Source organism: Pituophis catenifer, unplaced genomic scaffold, assembly GCF_029215685.1.
Source record: "Pituophis catenifer annectens isolate HBS135680 unplaced genomic scaffold, rPitCat1.0.hap2 SCAF_11, whole genome shotgun sequence".
Lineage (NCBI taxonomy): Eukaryota > Metazoa > Chordata > Lepidosauria > Squamata > Colubridae > Pituophis > Pituophis catenifer.
This window is the reverse complement of record NW_027256891.1, coordinates 28394446-28413225: the sequence shown is the minus strand read 5'-3', so window position 1 is coordinate 28413225 and position 18780 is coordinate 28394446. Positions and strand designations below refer to the sequence as shown.

The following is an 18780-nucleotide window of genomic DNA, read 5'->3' as shown; positions in this document are numbered from 1 at the left end:
AGAGCTTTTCGCAGGAGGGAGCCCCATCCGTGGGTTGAGCAGAATTACAAGATCCAGGCCTTCAGCCCTACTAGTAAGGTTGCTATGATTGCTCTTCTCCTGATATCACAAATGTCCAGCAGAACAACCAAAACGACCACAGAGGAGGTTGATGCCAACCAGAGAGGAATTAATGCTGGAAGCAGCCAAAAGTTGCTAACAGAGCCTGGGCGAATCCCTGGCCCTGCCATGATTGTTATCAATGCAACAGAAATGAAACATTAAAACAGAAAAGGAAGAAAAAAAGACACAAAGGAGCTTTCAATCTTCTTTTACAGCAGTTATAAGTACAATTAAAAATTTTACTCTATGGTTACAACGTATCTTCTTTCTATAATCTATCCGGTCTAATCATCCAAACCATATATGATGAGTTCATTTTTTTCTGTTTCTCACAAAAAGTCTGTAACAGGTTTCCAGTCAGTAATAAATGTAGATATTGTTTTTTTTTTTCTCTGATCAAAGAAGTCAATTTAGCCATGGCAGCTAGTTCCGTCATCTTCACCAGCCATTCTTCCGTGATGGGCAGTGCTGAATCTTTCCATCTTTGTGCATACAACAATCTTGCTGCAGCTATCATGAACAAAAAGTTCCCAAAAATTATATACAAATTAGATACTGAAACCATGCTGCAGTCCCACAAGGCAGAGCAGATCCAGATATTAGCTCCACAGGAAGGCTAAAACTATTTTTTTAATTGAGAGTGACTATAATTACCATCTTGCTCAGCCTTCTTATGTTCCTGTCACCCAGGGCGGTTTCTGTCTGAGCCCCTTCCACATGCCCGTATTTTTCAGAGTATAAGACACACTTTTCTCCCCCCCCAAAAAAGAGAGTGAAAATCTGGGTGTGTCTTATACTCCGAATGTAGCCCCGCCCAGCTTCTCAAACAAAGGTTTCAGAGGCTGAAAAAGGCATCAGAAACGAAGCTTTACAAAAGAAGCCTCCAAATAGAGCTTCAGAGGCTTTTTTTTTCTGAAGCTCTGTTTCAGAGGCTTTCAGAGGCAGAAAAAAAAGCAAAAAAAAAGCAAGGCACAGAGCTCACAGCCAAGGAACCTGTTGCTAAAATTCACCTCTGGGAACAGCTGATTGGGGGTATTCCAGGAGGCCGATCCACCTGCCAATCAGCTTTTTTCTTATTTTCGTCCCCCAAAACTAAAGTGTGTCTTATACTCCGAAAAATAAGGTATTTTTGGTCTGCTGTGGACATAAGGTATAGTTCACCCTTCCCAGCCTTGGTAATGGAGTCTGCATACCTCTATCAAGATGATCTCAATACTTTCTACTATGTCCACAAGAAACAAAAATGGGGAGAATGTGAAAAGAGGCCAGCAGGGAATATGTGCAGAGCCCTCTCAAAATCAGAATTCCAATGTTATCGTGCTCTTAAATGCACAGCACCTCCATATTAGCATCTCTAACTTGGACTGGAGAAGAGTGGAAGAGACGGCAACTCAATGCCACTTCCATGCACACCCCACCCCCCAGGAAAGGCTATGAAAGTAGGAAAAAAAACATTTTCTCCCTCTACAACCCAAGAGGAGCATTGCAGGGAATAACAATAGTAATAAAGATAAAACCTGCTTATGTCTTACAACAGGAACATTAAAAAAAAGAAACTGAAGGGCAGCCTTTCCTCTCCCCTCCTACCAGTGGCGAAATCCAATTTTTTTTTACTACCGATTCTGTGGGTGTGGTTTGGTGGGTGTGGTGTAGTGTGGCTAGGTGGGTGTGGCTTGGTGGGCATGACAGGGGAAGGATACTGCAAAACCCCATTCCCTCCCCACTCCTGGGGGAAAGATATTGCAAAATTTCCATTCCCACCCCACTCTGGGGCCAGCCAGAAGTGATATTTGCCGGTTCTCCGAATTGCTCAAAATTTCCGCTACTAGTTCTCCAGAACCTGCTGGATTTCACCCCTGCCTCCTGGGATGAAATGCTCCTGGTTCGGACTGGATCGCCCTAATCCAGTAGTGATGACGGCGGGTGGTTCAGAGAACCAGTAGCAGAAATCCCTGTCCACCCACCCCCCCATGTCCAGCTGAGCTGCGTGATCATCAGAGGCTTTTTTTTTATTTTTAAAAGCATTTTTTCTACAATTTCTTCGGCCGAAAAAATGCTTTTAAAATTAAAAAAAAGCCTCTGATGATTGCATGGCTCAGCTGGGATCGTCAGAGTCTTTTAAAAGCATTTTTTCTTTTAAGAAAAAATGCTTTTAAAAGTAAAAAAAAAGTTGGCCACGCCCATCAAGTCACATTACCCCCATCACCAAGCCACGCCCATAAAACCGGTAGTAGCAAATTTTACATTTCACCACTGCCTGCCTCTTACCCTTCAGGCCACTAGAGACCAGGAACACTCCCGTTCCCCCGCCCCCGTCCCATCCCGCCCCCATCCCCAATGGCTGGTTTGCAAGTCTTACAGCTAACCGCATGATTTTCCTCTTGTGGCTGTCGTGGGCAAGTCATCTCCTGAGCCACATCCACATGTTAAAGAGCCAGGCAGAGACCAACAAGGCGTAAAGGAACAGCTCCTTCTGGTGCCAACTCCCACTTTGCTCTTCCAGTGCACACAATTGCCAAGAAAGGTCAGACAGCTGCATTTCCAACAGGAGAAAGAAGAGAAAGTGACACAGCCAAGGGAACAAGCCTCTCGCCACATTTCAGGGCTTCAACACAGGTAGTTCCATTTTGGTGGTCTGCCACTTTACCTGCTCCATCATCGTCCTAATCTCCAGGGTGCCAGACTCCTCCAGGGATCCATCTGAGACCAAGTTCACCCCCCAGGCACTAAAGGGAGGAGGCAAAGACAGATAATTCACTGCTGCATGCTGGGAGGGAGAGCAGGGCTAGTCCAAACTGAAAAAGCTGGCAGGTGAGGGGCAGAACAGAGCCATAAATGGTGGCGGGAGCAGGCTGGAGAAAGAGTCCCAGCAAGACTGGTCAACCTTGGGGATGTGGCTGCACCCCCTGAAAAATGACCCACTTCTCAGTGCGCTACATGCAGAGTTCCACGGGGTGGTTGGTAGTACCTGTTTTGAACCCGCCTGGGCCCCCACAGCAGCCGGAACAGCTGGCGCCCCAGGAAATGCAGCACTCGGAGGACGTTCCTGGAGGAGTAGATCCTGCCTTCCCCAAAGAAAGCTGGGCAGCTGGGACACGGGTGCAGAAGGCCTGACTCCAGTCTGCATGGGGCACAGAGACAGAGGCAGAGCTGGAAGCTTAGCAAGCTCTTGCTGGCCCAGAGGGAGGACAGGCACATCTTCCCGTGTCTCAGCCATGAAGGAAGCTCACGTGAAGAAAAGAAACATCCTCAAAGAAGTGGAAGGATTTGCCAAAAAAAGAGAGAGGGACCCCAACACTGGTCCCCTTCTTGCATGCTTTGCCTTTCCACATTCCCAGTGAACTGAATGCACTTCAAACCAGCTGAGACAGATGATGGTCTGCTGCAACAGCTCAACCCAGCAGCCCAGAAGCAACATCAGGTGTTCCTTGGAATCCCCACTGCTCCGGGTTATCCCCCTAGAAGGTGCAGGAAGTCAACAGCTGTGGCCAATGAGGGGCCACCCAGCTTCTTTTTATAAAAATCTCCTAAGGACAGCAACCTCTTCTCATGGCAGTTCCTAAACTTCAACTGACAGAAGTCCCCTTTTTGCAACTGGAATCTTTAATCTAGGCTATCAAAAAGGGGAGACACCAATGCTAACTTAGCCAGCTAGATGGGGAGGCTGTAAATGATCCCGAGAGTTACTTTGCCTTGCTTACCCACTGCCCCACCCATGCAGCCGGTGCTGCCTCTGGTGCCTGTAGAGCAGTGGTGGGTTTCAAATTTTTTTACTACCAGTTCTGTGGGTGTGGCTTGGTGGGCCAAGCATGACTTCTTGGAGGGCGTGGCATGACTTGGTGGGCGTGGCAGGGGAAGGATACTGTAAAATCTCCATTCCCACCCCAATCCAGGGGAAGGTTACTGCAAAATCCCCATTTCCTCCCGATCAGCTGGGATTTGGGAGGCAGAGAATAAATAGGATCTGGGCCAGTCAGAATTTTTACCACCGGTCCTCCGAACTACTCAAAATTTCCACTACTGGTTCTCCAGAACTGGTCAGAATCTGCTGAAACCCACCTCTGCTGTATAGGGCATCTTCAGCTTACAGATGAAATTTCTTCTCCTAGCAGGGCATCCTTTTTCTTACCCGCTCTGCCTCTGCCTGATCCTCTCCACGGTCACCTGAGGGGGCTCGTCGGACATTCCCTCTTCCCAGATTGTATCCGCAAATGCCTGTTGGACACAAGATGCAAAGGAAGGGAACCTGGGCTACCCAGCCACTTCTGCAGTGGCATCAAAGGCCTGCCCTGTAAATGGGCAGATCTTCCTCCCAGGGAGAGTAAAAGCGACCTCGGTCAACAGCCCCACATGGCTCCCTGGCACAGCAAGAGATGCTGCACTAGGCCAACAGGCCTCAGCATCTGTCACAGAACATTGCACAGACTGGAAAAGGGGACCTCAAGCTAGGAAGCATTGTGCTCATATGCACAGCACATACTGGCACACTTGGGAAGGAAGGCATCCTCATTCTTCTCTTCTCTTATTCTCCACCCCCAGCAAGTCACCTCTGTTCTCCCAAGGGCGGAGAGGACAAAGCATTCTCTGTAGCTCTCCCTGGATCCAGAAACCTCTGGATTCAACCCATAGCAAGGACGCTAGGCATGGCTAAAGTCCTGAAAACCCATTCTGTTCCTGTCTATCCCCCACCCCACCCCCAGCTCTGGCCCAGAAGGCAATTTAGTTCCAAACACCACCACCTCCTCAGTGAGACCTCTCTGTCATCTTCCCCTCCCTGGCCTTCTGGTTTACCACTAGGGCATATTCTGCATTCAGTACCAGTTGCTTATTCTTCTGGGGTCCAAGCTGGGAGGCAAAGCTGAGCAACTTGTGCTGGCCATAGTCTGCTTTATGGATGGCTGGTTCCAGGAAAGGTCGATCAGCAAATGGACGAGGCTGCTGCTGTGCCCCAGAAGGTTGGAAACAGAGAGGCTTCATTTCTAAGGTGGGGGGGGGAAGAAAGGTGACCCCATCAGCCCCAGAAAAGGAAACTTTCCTGGCAGTGGTGAAATCCAAATTTTTTTACTAACGGTTCTGTGGGCGTGGCTTGGTGGGCATGGCTTGGTGGGCATGGCAGGGGAAGGATACTACAAAATCTCCATTCCCTCCCCACTCCTGGGGGAAGGATATTGCAAAATCTCCATTCCCACCCCCCTCTGGGGCCAGCCAGAGGTGGTATTTGCCGGTTCTCCGAACTGCTCAAAATTTCCACTACCGGTTCTCCAGAACCTGTCAGAAGCTGCTGGATTTCACCCCTGCTTCCTAGGGCTCTTGGGAGTGAATTCTATCAATTCTCACTTCCTCATGGTCTTGGAGGACCGATGGGTCAATTCAACAAATTAACTGCCATCCCACCCCTGTACTTCAGATCTAGAGCTGGTTAAGAATTATCCTTCCTTAAGCCAAAAATCTTCTCATAAACCCATCAGCTCCTTGCATCGTTCCAGCTGGAAGGAGAGGGCAAAGGGAAAGGAAAAGGAGCGAAAAAAATTCCTGTGCAAAAAGGCTCTTGTGGGAACAGGAAGGCAGGCAGTTTCTCCGCTATCAGTTCCACTCCTACCTCCCAGACTTTGGGCTAACTCGGGTCTACAGTATGACCCAAGTTAGAGAAGTACACGTCAAGTCAATTACTGCATGCCGCCCAGAATTGCTTTTTAGGAGATGGGCATTGGGAGCACATCTTTCTCCTTCTGTCCTGGCCACTTTTTACAGAGGCACAATTGAGAGCGTTTTAACAAACTGTATCACTGTTTGGTTTGGTGGCAGCAGTGCCTCAGATAGAAAGTCTATACCAAAAGTAGTGAGGACAATGGAGAAGATTATAGGAAGCTGCTCCCCACATACCCACTTCAGGGTCTGTTTCTATTGCTTCCCTCTGGGAGGAGGTTTCAAAGTATTTCTAGCAGGACTACCAGATTCTGTAACAGCTTTCTTCCCTAGGCCATCTGTCTGGTAAACTTGCAAGTGTCATTTTTCTTGCCATGTACATGTACTGTATACATCTGAACTAGACTGTGTTGTTTCTCTGAGTCATATAATATATACGGGTATATGCATAATTTTGTATTTATTTGCTTGTTTTGTCACATTGATGTAGAGTATCTTGGAGGTGGTGACCCTTTGAGAACTGTATGCAGTAAAATTTTGTTTTAATGTATGCCAATTAGTGTACATTCAAAGTGACAATAAAGTTATTCTAAGTCTATTGGGCAGCCATATCAATACATTGGATGGATGGACGGACAGACAGGGGAACACCTTGTGGCATGCGTTTTGTCCCCTTACAGCTAGAACCATGCCCCACCTCCAAGTGGCTCTGGTGACTGGATAGACACATCCATTTACTTAAAGGAAGCCATTGTGTGCCTCCTAGGGATTCATTGTGGGTCCACCTATCCTGACAACTTCTGCCTTGCCTCCAGCTTCCCTTTCCGGAAAATGGGTAGAGGTGGTGGTGGTATGCCAGCTACTAAGTGACCTGGAGGAGGCAAGTTACCTGGATTTCTTTCAGTCGGACTGCAAGCCTGGAAATGGGATGGAAAGTGCACGGAAACCAGGATCTGGCTACAAGTGCCCAACTCTGTGGGGGGAACAAATAATGTTGTGTCCTTGCATATATGACTCTGAAATGCACATTAGGCAGAGCAGGCAGGCTAGGAGCCTCTTTAGAAGACCAGAATGAAGTGTTAGCAGGCCAGCCCACAATAAACTCACCCCATGTCATTATCAGATCCGTATTCCTACAGTAATGGTTGCATTATCATTTATATTGCCTTTCCATGCCCTGTGCATCATTTCAGAGGCTATACAGCCTGAAACTTTGTGAGTTTCAGGGTCTCCTGCATTCCCTTGGCAAAAGCCCAGAGATCACTGTGGATATGCATGTTGTCTACGTTTCGACCTATGATTAGTTCATAAGATTATTTACTAAAACATTCTACCTGTAAATAATTAATTTCAACTGTAATAACACAAGGGCCATCAATAGATTTAAACTCAATGTAATTCGCTCAAATCTTAATTGTAGGAAATATGACTTCTGCAATAGAGTAGTAAATGTCTGGAACACTCTACCTGATCCTGTTGTTAGTCGCTCTAATCCCCATACCTTTTACCATAAACTGTCTACCATGGACCTTTCATGTTTCTTAAGAGGTTCCCAAGGGGGCATGCATAAGTGCATCAGCATGCCTACCGTCCAGTGGTGGGTTTCAAAAACTTTTACTACCAGTTTTGTGGGTGTGGCTTGGTGGGCGTGGCATGACTTGGTGGGCGTGGCAGGGGAATACTGTAAAATCTCCATCCCCACCCCACTCCAGGGGAAGGTTATTGCAAAATCGCCATTTCCTCCTGATCAGCTGGGACTTGGGAGGCAGAGGATAGATGGGGGTGGGGCCAGTCAGAATTTTTACTAACGGTTCTCCGAACTACTCAAAATTTCTGCTACCAGTTCTCTAGAACTGGTCAGAACCTGCTGAAACCCACCACTGCTACTGTCCCTGTCCTACTGTTCCCAATTATATGTAATCATGTTACATATAACTGGGTATGTTTTGCCAATTTATATCCTTTTTTTTTGTGCCCAAAATTTTTCATGTTTCTATGTCTGTGTCTATTTTGTTACTTGTTTTATTTGTTGACAAATAAATAAGAATAAGAATAATAAAGAAAAGATGCTATGTTGCCTCTATTTTCCTTGGTTCCAGACTTAAGTGAGCATTTTTGCACAGTAATCTTTTGATCCTCTCTGCAATGTTTGCAAGACCGAGCTGAGGATTTTGTACAGTATCTGGATGATAAAATAACTCAGATTCGGGAAGACTTGGCCGCTGACTGGGTTAGTTCAGACGAGATGACTGAGGCAGGCCTTGAGAGTGTTATCTGGGAGGAGTTCAATCCTGTGGCTCCCGAGGACGTGGACAGGATCTTGGGACGGCTGAACGCCACCACATGTTTATTGGACCCGTGTCCCTCCTGGTTGGTGCTGGCTTCCCGGGAGGTTACACGAGGCTGGCTCCAGGGAATTATCAACGCTTCTTTGAGTGAGGGTGTCCTGCCGGCCGCCTTGAAAGAGGCGGTGGTGAGGCCTCTCCTCAAGAAGCCATCCCTGGATCCGGCTGTTTTGGCTAACTATCGTCCAGTCTCCAACCTTTGCTTTATTGCGAAGGTTGTTGAGAGTGTGGTGGCGCGACAGCTTCCACAGTACCTGGATGAAGCTGTCTATTTGGATCCGCTCCAGTCCGGCTTCAGACCTGGGTACAGCACGGAAACGGCATTGGTCGCGTTGGTGGATGATCTCTGGAGGGCTTGGGATAGGGGTTATTCCTCTATCCTGGTCCTGTTAGACCTCTCAGCGGTTTTGATACCATCGACCATGGTATCATGTTGCGCCGGCTGGAGGGACTGGGAGTGGGGGGCACCGTTTTGCGGTGGTTCTCCTCCTATCTCTCCGACCGGTCGCAATCCGTGTTGACAGGGGGGCAGCAGTCGACCCCGAGGCGCCTTGTTTGTGGGGTGCCAAAAGGGTCGGTCCTCTCGCCCCTCCTGTTCAACATTTATGTGAAGCCACTGGTTTTGGGGTGGAGTTCCATCAGTACGCTGATGATACTCAGCTGTACATCTCCACCCCAGACCATCCCAACGATGCCTTGGAAGTGATGTCCCAGTGCCTGGAGGCCGTGCGGGTCTGGATGGGGAGAAACAGGCTTCGACTCAACCCTTCCAAGACCAAGTGGCTGTGGCTGCCGGCGTCCCGGTATAGCCAGCTGACGCCATCGCTGGTTATTGGGAACGAATCATTGGCCCCCACGGAAAGGGCCCACAACTTGGGCGTCCTCCTGGACGCACGGCTGTCTTTAGAAGGGCATATGACGGCCGTGGCCAGGGGGGCTTTTTATCAGGTTCGCCTGATACGCCAGTTGCGCCCCTTTCTGGATCGGGACTCCCTACGCACAGTCACTCAAGCACTCGTCACCTCTTGTCTGGACTATTGTAACGCTCTCTACATGGGGCTCCCCTTGGGGTACACCCGGAGGCTCCAACTGGTGCAGAATGTGGCTGCGCGGGGGATTATGGGAGCGACGGGGCGCTCCCATGTGACTCCTCTCCTGCGCGAGCTGCATTGGCTTCCGGTGGACTTCCGGGTGCGCTTCAAGGTGTTGGTGATCACCTTTAAAGCGCTCCATGGCTTAGGGCCAGGGTACTTACGGGACCGCCTTCTGCCACCAATAGCCTCCCACCGGCCAGTTCGCTCCCACAGAGAGGGCCTCCTCAGGGTGTCGTCGGCTAGACAATGCCAGCTGGCGACCCCCAGGAGGAGAGCCTTCTCTGTGGTGGCACCTACCCTTTGGAACAATCTACCCCCAGAGATACAAGTGATCTCCGACCTCCGGACTTTTCGTCGGGCCCTAAAAACTCATCTCTTTCAGTTAGCCAGTCTCTCTTGATTTTATGATTTTATGGTTGATTTTAAATTTTGATATGGATTTTAAATTGATAAATTTTAAACTATGAGCCAAATTTAATTATTTTAAATCTATTTTTAATCACACTTTATGTATAAATGTTTTATTTTGGCTGTTCACTGCCCTGAGTCCGAAAGGAGAAGGGTGGTATAGAAATTTGAATAATAATAATAATAATAATAATAATAATAATAATAATAATAATAATAATAATAATAATGTTTGATACCATCAATCATGGCAATCTGGGACCACCACAAGGGCCGGGAGCAATGCTCTGCAGCACGTCTGCTCCCTCCAGTCAGTGAGGAAGGTCAGCTGGGGGGGTTGCTCCCTCAGAGGAGATGCAGGATCCAATCCTCTCTTCCATGGTTGGACGACCACATGAAATCAATCTGACAGTTAAAACCCAAAACCATCTGGCTCTCTGCTCCAATTCCGGACAGGTTTGCATTTCCTCAAAGGAGTGGATTAGGGGGAAAGGGCAATTCACAACTATTGCTAGATTTCAGATAGAGGCCAGCCAGGAAAATATTGTGCATTCCCCAAAAGCTGGGCAATGCCAGTTTGCTTTATGTGTGACGGTCTTTCAAGATCGCAATAACCCACAACTGTGTAGCCCACCTGCTAGCACCTGCAAATTGTTACAGCCATCCAACTGGTTTTGTAAACATTCCATTGGCTTCCAATACCCTGTGTGGCTTTAGCCTGTAAAAGTTTTCTCAGTATCTTCTCCTCCATCCCACAAGGGGCTCCTCAAGCTCTCCTCTACTAGAGCGCCTGGGGAGGGATGCAGGTTTGTTTCTCTCCTTCCCTTTGGAGCAGCCCCTCCCCAGACGTGCAAGGCTGTTAAAAAAGGGGTGTTGATCTGTAATGGCCAGTAATAGGATTGGGGCCACAGTATCACTAAATCCGCAGGGGTCCTCAAACTCAGCAGCTTTAAGACTTGTGGACTTCAACTCTGGCTGGAGAATTCTGGGAGTTGAAGTCCACAAGTCTTAAAGCTGCCAAGTTTGGAGACCCCCGAGTTAACGGATTGTTGAATGGCTTCTTGTGCCTTTTATTTTTTATCAACAGCCAGGACAGTCTGGCGTGTGGCAATACATGGAAACTATGAATTCCCATCCCCTCAACTACTCCCATACCACAAGGTCCCTGCTTTACCTGCCGGAAAAAGCTTTCCAGGGACCTGCATCTGGAAAAAGAGGAGAAAGTCCTCGTCGACTGCCACCTTCAGCCGGCTGGGGACCCGCATGAGCCGGCTGATGGCTTCGCTGAACTCCGCCTCTCGGTTGGCTTCGTCCAGCTGCGCAGACCGCATAGCCCGCTCTTCTGCCTTCTGTAACGGGAGCGATTGCCCAAATGCTCAGCAATTCAAACTCTTGGGTGGGGGGAGGAAGGAGAGCGCCCCCCGGTGCGCAAAAGAGATCTTGCGACGCCATTCAGACCCCAGAAGAAAGACCTCTCCCCAGGTCGCGGCCGCAAAAGCTCCGCCGGGGCCCCCGCGCTCCAGGCGAAGATTCTCACCAGCCAGTCCCGGCAAAGCCTCGGTATTAAATAGCTCTTCCCTTTGCACAGCCCTGCAAGCACACCCGCCAGAGGGGCCTGGCGGCAGGGGAGACCCCCCAGCGCCCAAAGAACGGGTCGGAGTCTTGCATACGCGCGCGGGCCCACCGACCCCCACACCTACCCACGGGGCCTTTCTGGGGCTCGCAGGAAGGTCAGTTCACAGAGGCGCTTGAAAGAGTTTGCACCAGGCAAGGAATGCTCCAGAGTAGCAGGAGGCGGCTGGGAAGGGCGAGGGGGACAAAAGCGGCGGACTGCTCGCAGCCCCGCCTGACCTCTGTCCCGCCCGGGAACTTCCTTTTCCCTTGGGCCCGACTTCAGGGCCCGCCAGTCAGCGCCCTCTGTCCGCGATTGGCCTGCAGTGGTCCGCCCCCAGCTGCGGCCCGCGCAGCGGTCGTGCGCTCGGCCGAAGGCGCTGAATCCCAGTCAGCTGAGCCGGCCAGCCTGCGAACCTTACCTGTTGCCCGGAGGCTCCGGCTCGCCTCTCGCGTGTTGACCCGAAAGGGAGGGCCCCCGGTTGCTCTGCCTGCCGCGCCCAAGGGCTCATCTCCGCCCGCCTGCCGCTTCTCTAGAGCAGCTTCAAGCCGAGGTGCCCGAAAGAGGCTTAGCTTCAGCGGCATCGGTACCTAATCTCGTTAGGCTTTGCTCTCATGAAGAGCGCAGCATATAATCCAAGCCTTTAAAAGGCAATCTGGCCCCAGCAGCCCGATTGCTCCCTTCATGTCTACCTCATGGGAAGGGCTTCTCCAACTTGACATCTGCCAAAAGCTTGAAAAGTACAATCTCAGAGCGTGCACATGCGCGCACACGCACACACACACACACCAACATGTGGCACACAATCCAGCTCATGGCGCATGGAGTGCCAGGCTGGAGAAGGCTAATTTAGACTTTGAAATACAGCAATTGGAGCAGAATGTGACAAGCAGACATGGTGTTTAAATATGTCCATTGCCCAAACCATTTCTTTGGGCAAAATCACACCATTACCCACCACCACAAAACCCTTGGACCATCCAGCAGGGACAAAGCCTGGGCAGTGTCATCCTTCACTTTCAGGTTCTTCTGAAGGGAGAGCTGTTCAGAAGAAGGTGTGCAGATTGGGGTCTCAGGAAAGATCCCGAGGTTTCACAAGCAGCATGGAAGATGCCAACCTCTCTCCGCTAATGACCCCAAGACCCCATCTGCCTGTTCCAGGCTCACTGGGCTCTCAACGGGCGGAATGGGACAAGTTGCCACAGGCACCAGTCACCCTGGGCTCAGGGTGGTTGATACCAGCTTGGTCGGCAGCTCTTCTTCTTAACAGAGAGGTAAAATCTCCCTGTAAGGCAGGCAGTGAAGGGAGAAGGAGAGTTACAATGTTTGGTGTCTTTTTTTAAAAAAAACCCTTTTGCCACTGTCCACATCTAAATTCATGGCTGATCATGATCTGGCTTTGATAACAGTGCAAGAAACAATCTACTACCCATGAGAAATGACATTTCTTTCCGTTTAAACAAAATGTATAAATACAGTAAAGCAGCATACAGAGTGTCACACAAGGAGAGAATACCTGGCTATGCATTAGCACCATTGAGAAAGAAGTGTGAAAGAGAGAGTGTGTGCTTTGTCCAGGGGAGTGAAAACATCAAGCAGCTGTTCCTTCTGGCAAGGAGAAATCTCCAGGGAATCCCAGTGAAAGGAAGGGAGCTGTGTGGCGAGGGGAGACACAGAGCACTGAGGGCAGGAGGAACAGGATGCCCCCCTCCATTCAACAGGGAAAAGGGCCAAAGGGAAAGTCAACTGTTGGGGCAGAATCCCACCAGAGGAGGAAGTGCTGTTGCAGCAGAAGGGGGTCCCCAGCCACAGATGCCCATCCAGAATCATCTTTGGCAGCGTGTTGCTCCCAGGGTCTACCTTTGGACAGCCTCAAGGAGAGGAAGACACAGATTGGGCCAGTGGGATAAGCCTGAAGGGCGAGAAAATGTCCTGATGTGTTTCTGGGAGGGAGGGGCTCAGTCCTTCTCTTCTGCCCTCCATATGCACATAGAAATTACATGCACAGACATAGACATACAACCTTCCAGTGCAAGAGGTACATCAGAAAATGGCAATTGCCAAAGCATTGGCTTTGTGAATATAAAATTTCACTTTTGCTTTGGGCTGCTTCTCTTTGGAGAAGGAGGCCTCACATCAAGGCTTAATCCACAGACAAAGGCAGCATTCCACAGGGAGAGCAAACAGAGAGGTGGGTTTTCTTCCCCTCCGTTGGTTGAACAAAGCAGTGTTGGGTAGAAAGATAAAGTGAGCTGAGCATGAAAGAAGGACTGGCATTTTCCCATGTCAGATACATGCCAAAAAGGCATACCTGCCCTCCTCCTCCTCAGCACCATCCCAGGTGGCTGGAAAGAGTGGTAAAGCCCCCACCCCACCCAATCCACCATCAGCACCCAACCAAGCTCTTGCCAAAAGGGTGGACATCAAAAGTGCTGAATGCCCCCCTGTAGCAGTAGGGCCCAGTCTCCTCCCTGGGAAGCCACCCAAACCGCCGCTCAGCCGTCTTCCTGTAAAGAGACCCCTGGGGCACGTTCAGCCATGCTTTCTACCATATCCCTGCAACTAGAACTGCTCCAGTTGAGGGTCCCAGCAACAGCCCAGCAGAAAGAGTGAAGGGGGTGAATGGCATCAGCCACCTATGGAGCACTTGGTGAGGGTGGAGGATAAGGCTGTTCTGTGATAGCATCACCTGGCCGAGAGGATCCGGGGCTGCTACTTCCCAGGAGCGTGAAGGGGATTCATAATCTCCTCGTATTTGGGAGGTGGGTCACTGTAGGACACGTTGGGCTCCTCTGCGCCACTGCTGCCAGCACAGTCGGGCTGCCCCGTCACTTCTTCGTAGGAGGGGGGAGGAGTGGCACTGCACAGTCTAGACAGGGGGGGAGCCATGTGCTCAGGCTCAACAAGCGTCCTGGCCAGCTGACTGGGTGACCCCTGCCCCCAATCGCCATTGGAAGTCCCTCTGCCACTTGGGTCCTGCTGGCAATGGGTTTGGCTTTGGCTGGGAGGAGCCTCACGGTGCACCCTCACCCTTGGCAAACTGCAAGCAGCTCGGCTGGCCAGGCCCCTATTTTGGGGGTAGGAGGGACGGTGGTGCATGACTTTTTGCAGCTGGCAGCGCCAGATGATGAAGAGACCAATGACAATGAGCAATGCTACGCCTAGCAGGGGCACCACGACGTACATGGCATCAGACCGGTCTGTCCCGTCGGAGGCATCTTTGACGGAGTAGGCATAGCCCTTCCAGAACTCCATCTGCCAGGAATGGGAGACACCAGTCAGCAACCATCCACCCTCCCCCCTTAATCCCCCCTGAAATTGGTTAGCTCAAAGGTGCCTAAGGATTTGGGCCATGTGCCAGGAGCACTTCATATGTAATCCCTCAGTCCCATCACTAGGAGGCAGTGCGAATGGCCCTGCTGCCTGGAGAAATTACCAAAAGACTACCCAATATACTTAGTCCTCTGACTTAAAGTGCACTCTTTTTCTTTGGGCTTTAATTGGCGCACAGCTTCTTTGTTTTCCAATCCCCCAACTATTTGCCCATTTTGCTTTCCTCCTGCAAAATTCACCCTGTTGCCCTGCTGCCCACTCCTCACTTTTACACCATGGAGCCTCTTATTCCTTGATCAAGTGAATAATAAGCCTTTTCAGACACTTGGAACAAATGGAACAGATGTTATGCTGAGCACCTGAAATTAACATGCCGGTTCCCCCCCTTAATGACTGAAGCCCCCATCCAGATTATCCACATCTTTGGAGCAAAGTGGGGAAACCTGGTGCAAGGGAGTTTGTGGGTGAAAGACAAGGGATGCCCCACCCCACTCCCGCTGTTCCCTCCCAGACCCACCTACCGTCTTCTCCTTGTTCTCAAAGACCTCCTTTACTTCCTCATAGCTGCAGACCTCCTCCACGCACTCACGCTCAATGGTGCCCTGGCGAAACTCTTCCAGAAAGCCATTGGCCCGTGGAAAGCGCTTCAGGACGGAATGGGCTTTCGGAGCTGTGAGGAAGGCTGGAAGACAGGCACCAACACGGTCACTTTAAGAGGCTGGGAATTGGCCAAAATGTCTGCCAGTTCCCATTCTTCTTCCATGGTGGAGGTCTTGTTGCTTTATTGCAGAGCAAGATCAGGCAAGCCCCTCCCACCCAAATCTCCAGTGGCAGAAGAAGCAAGTACCGCTCCTTCTCTTTAACCTCTGGCGGGCAAGACTGGGCTCGTGTGGGCTGGTAGCCCAATTCACTTGGCCACGGCATCAACCGTGTTGATGCAAAAAGGGAAAACATTACCTTAAAACTGGAACAGCTAAAAATAACCTCCATCAGCCTCAGTTGTGGGCTGAGGCATTTGGAAAGGCTACCCATCCTGCCCTTAGAGAAGATAAACCACAGGTAAGGGTGAGTAGGCCCCTCCTGGAAAGGTAACCTCAGATTAGGGTGGTTCCAGTAGTGGCTGAAACGTCCTCAAGACTCCCCAATTTGAACAGCCTAAGAAAAGCCCTCCTCCCCTTCCTCTCTGTGTATTTTTAAGCCAATTTGAGAATGTAGAAGAAACCCAGCCAGCCACATGTGGCACAGGGGGCCTTTGAGCCTTCTCCCCAGGATGGGTGGAAAACATGCCTCCCCTCCAGCAAAGAATTCACCTACTTGCCATGTTAGGTCTTCACTCTTATCAGTTAAGGGTCTCAGCCAACTGTTAGGAAGAGAGCAAACCAGTTAAAAATCCTCGGGTTTAATTCTCACATTCTTCCCTTCCACCAATCATCCTTGAAGGTGCTTGAGACCCAGTCCCAAAGCTGCCCTTCTTCCTCCAGATAATACCAGCAACTGTAACTGTAACTGTAATGGAAAAACATCTCCAGAAGCAGATTTGGACAGATTTGTTGGGAGGAAGGAGGGGGCCCTGAAGGCAGGTCCCTGCATATATATATATATATATATATGGTTCTACATCAGATGATGGAAGAGAAGCGTAATCCCTCCCCGGGTGTCACCCCCCAACATTGCACAATGCAGGGCTTCTGCGCAAGGAGGGGAGTGGCAATCCCACAGTCCAAACAGGCTCTGCATTTCAGTTACAGGCGTCGCAACTGGTGAGTCAAACGCCCCACCTCCAACCTCCCAGGCACCCTCCCGGGGCCCCCCGCCCCGCCCCCCCTCGCAGTTTGGCTCGCAGGTGCCAGCGCTGAGCGAGGAGTAAGTTTTGCCGAGGCAGCAGGAACGGGGATCTGGTCCCCAACACGCGCGGGGAGACTGGGTCGGGGAGGAGTTTCTGCAGTGGGAGCGAGCACCAGGCGAGCCGGCCACAGGAACCACTCCGCGCACACTCCCTTCCGCGTCTTCCAAACGGGGAGAGAGCCCTTTCTCAAGCGCACGAAGGCCGCGAGGAGCCCGATCCCTTACCTCTGCCGTCGGGGAAGAGGTTGCCATGGCAACAGCGAGGAGGCGTACGGGATGCAGCGACGATGCTGCTGACGTCATGCGCGCCACCTCCAGGCATCGGGGGCAGCCACGGGTAACGGGCCTGCCAGAGCGCGCCCCTCTTGCCCGGCTCGCCGGAAAAACCGAAAGCGCCTTCGAGAGAACAGAGCCAGCCTCCGCCGCCGCTTCTAGGAGCGAGAGGGGCAACGCCGAGGCAGCCACTCTGCCCGTCCTCCGTTAGAGCCTCCGAGGCGACCCCTGCTCCGCGACCATCTTCCCGGATCTCGCTTTGCTCGCTCGGCTTCTGGCGGCGGCTGTCCGAGGAGCCCTGCAGAAGCTCGGCGGATTCAGCCGCCAGCCGCGGCCCGTCGGAGGCGCCAAGGGGCGGGGCTTGCCGCGCGCCCTAGCCAGCCACGCTCTAGAGGCGGAGCTCGCACGCATCCCCCGCTCACTCGCTGCGTTATCTACTGGTCGGGCCAGCAAACTGGAGGCGGGCCGGCTGCCCATGCATGCTCTAAATTTAACCTGACTAGGTGGCTCAGTGGTTTTGACACTGAGCTTGTCGATCAGAAAGGTCGGCGGTTCGAATGCCTAGTACAGGTCTCCTGCGTGAGCAGGGGGTTGGACTAGATGACCTCCAAGGTCCCTTCCAACTCTGTTCCTGTTATAACCAAATGAGAAAGTCAGTGGGGGGCCTAAAAGGGACCTTTCCTTCTTGCTTGGCCTTCTGGGAAGCGTGGTCCGGGGGAGGACGAGCCTCTCCTGTGGCCGACTCAGGGCTGAGCGCGCCTGCGCCCGCCCGTCCCAATCCCCGGGGAATTTCTTTCTGAGCCAGGGTCTTCCCATCGCCGACTTGGCTCAGGACGCTGCTGAGGAGAGGCGGTGTCCCGCTCCGTAGAGAGAATTCCCCAACCGCTTCCTTGGCGGCTCCCAGGCGGCTGCCCACCCCCACCCCGCCAATTAAGCGAAAGAGAACGGGGTGGGGGGAGGGGCAGGCTGTTTCGCTGAGCCTCCACTCAGTAGACTAGAATAGAATAGAATAGAATAGAATAGAATAGAATAGAATAGAATAGAATTTTTTATTGCCCAAGTCTGATTGGACACACAAGGGATTTGTCTTGGTGCATACACTCTCGGTGTACATAAAAGAAAAGATACGTTCGTCAAGAATTATAAGATACAACACTTAATGATAGTCATAGGGTACAAATAAGCAATCAGGAAACAATATCAATATAAATCGTAAGGATACAAGCAACAAGGTTACAGTCCTAAGTGGGAGGAGATGGGCAATGGAAATGGCGCCTTCAGGCAAAGCCAGGGAGAAGAGGTTCCGTCGAGGGAGCCGCTCGTGCCCGCCCGCTACCCCAGGGTTTGGGAAGTCCTGCCCCGACTAGGTGGCAGCCCGGCGGAGCTCAATGCCAGTTTGTGGCCGAACCGCCCTCTGTCGAAGGCTCCAGCCGGGCAAAGGCTGCTCGAGGCCAGGGGAGGGGGCCGCCGTGCTCCGACCTCGGCAAGATTGGGCCGATCCCCCTCGGAGCCTTGCGAGAGTTGAGGGAGCCACCATGGCGCCCCTGAGGAGAACCTTTAGGACGCCCTGGAGCCTGATGGCGTTGCTGTAGGTGGGCAAGGCCACCGTCACATTGCCGGCCAGGCGAGTTGGATGGCAGCCCGCCCCTGCCTGCCTGGAAGCCTGGCCAAGCAGTGGGAGAGAAGCCCGCAGGTGGCTCGGGCGAGACCTTGGCTTGCTTATCAATCGTCCAGATGCTACAACCGCGTTTCAGTTGCCTTGCAAGACTGGGGGGGGGGTTGTCTTAGAGCTCTCCGAGCTTGATTGTTTTCTTGCAGACGTTTCAACCAAGCTTGAAGAGCACAAAAAAACCCACACTTCACCTCCTAGCTACAAATATCCCCTTCTGTCTGTATTGCAGGAGGGCTGGAGGGCAGCAGGAAACACCACTGTCCCCCACCCACCCAACCTCTTGGCTTTTTTGCACCAAAAACAGAGAATAAATCGGGGCATTTGTGACACGCACATACCCCAGCAACCCTGCTGCCGATCAGTGCAGGCTTGGTGGGCTCCATTCCCACCCCACTCCAGGGGAAGGATATTGCAAAATCCCCATTCCCACCCCACTCCAGGGGAAGGATA

General features: G+C 51.5%; 2 protein-coding genes across 5 annotated transcripts; both read right to left on the bottom strand.

Annotated features, from left to right (window-relative positions):
• Positions 1-320: 320 nt before the first annotated feature.
• Positions 321-11444, bottom strand: LOC139322677 (mitochondrial fission factor-like). Of its 4 annotated transcripts, none has more exons than XM_070951857.1 (8): positions 11296-11444; positions 10770-10944; positions 4921-5081; positions 4232-4317; positions 3071-3223; positions 2750-2828; positions 2462-2635; positions 321-612 (listed from the first exon to the last, which is right to left on the bottom strand). In XM_070951857.1, exons 2-7 carry the CDS (start codon positions 10924-10926, stop codon positions 2504-2506), a joined length of 768 nt encoding a protein of 255 aa, XP_070807958.1. In that variant the 5' UTR covers positions 10927-10944; positions 11296-11444; the 3' UTR covers positions 321-612; positions 2462-2503. The 4 variants fall into 4 exon arrangements, with proteins under 4 accessions (XP_070807958.1, XP_070807960.1, XP_070807959.1 ...); XM_070951859.1 differs by having other exon boundaries at positions 10770-10800; positions 11296-11443; XM_070951858.1 differs by lacking the exons at positions 10770-10944; positions 11296-11444 and adding exons at positions 6638-6721; positions 9835-9997.
• A 1225-nt stretch (positions 11445-12669) lies between these two features.
• On the bottom strand, positions 12670-16742 carry PRRG3 (proline rich and Gla domain 3). Its single transcript, XM_070951861.1, has 4 exons — positions 16611-16742; positions 15855-15900; positions 15062-15222; positions 12670-14462 (listed from the first exon to the last, which is right to left on the bottom strand). Exons 2-4 carry the CDS (start codon positions 15859-15861, stop codon positions 13920-13922), a joined length of 711 nt encoding a protein of 236 aa, XP_070807962.1. The 5' UTR covers positions 15862-15900; positions 16611-16742; the 3' UTR covers positions 12670-13919.
• Positions 16743-18780: the final 2038 nt, after the last annotated feature.

What these genes read in the sequence shown, in the direction of transcription:
- LOC139322677 (XM_070951857.1), bottom strand. Translation starts at nt 10,926, where the DNA reads ATGCGGTCTGCGCAGCTGGACGAAGCCAACCGAGAGGCGGAGTTCAGC. An exon ending in TGGAAAGCTTTTTCCGGCAG is followed by an intron (nt 5,082 to 10,769) that starts GTAAAGCAGGGA and finishes CCCCCACCTTAG; the next exon opens with AAATGAAGCCTCTCTGTTTC. An exon ending in CCCAGAAGAATAAGCAACTG is followed by an intron (nt 4,318 to 4,920) that starts GTACTGAATGCA and finishes TGTGTCCAACAG; the next exon opens with GCATTTGCGGATACAATCTG.
- PRRG3 (XM_070951861.1), bottom strand. An exon ending in TTGAGAACAAGGAGAAGACG is followed by an intron (nt 14,463 to 15,061) that starts GTAGGTGGGTCT and finishes CATTCCTGGCAG; the next exon opens with ATGGAGTTCTGGAAGGGCTA.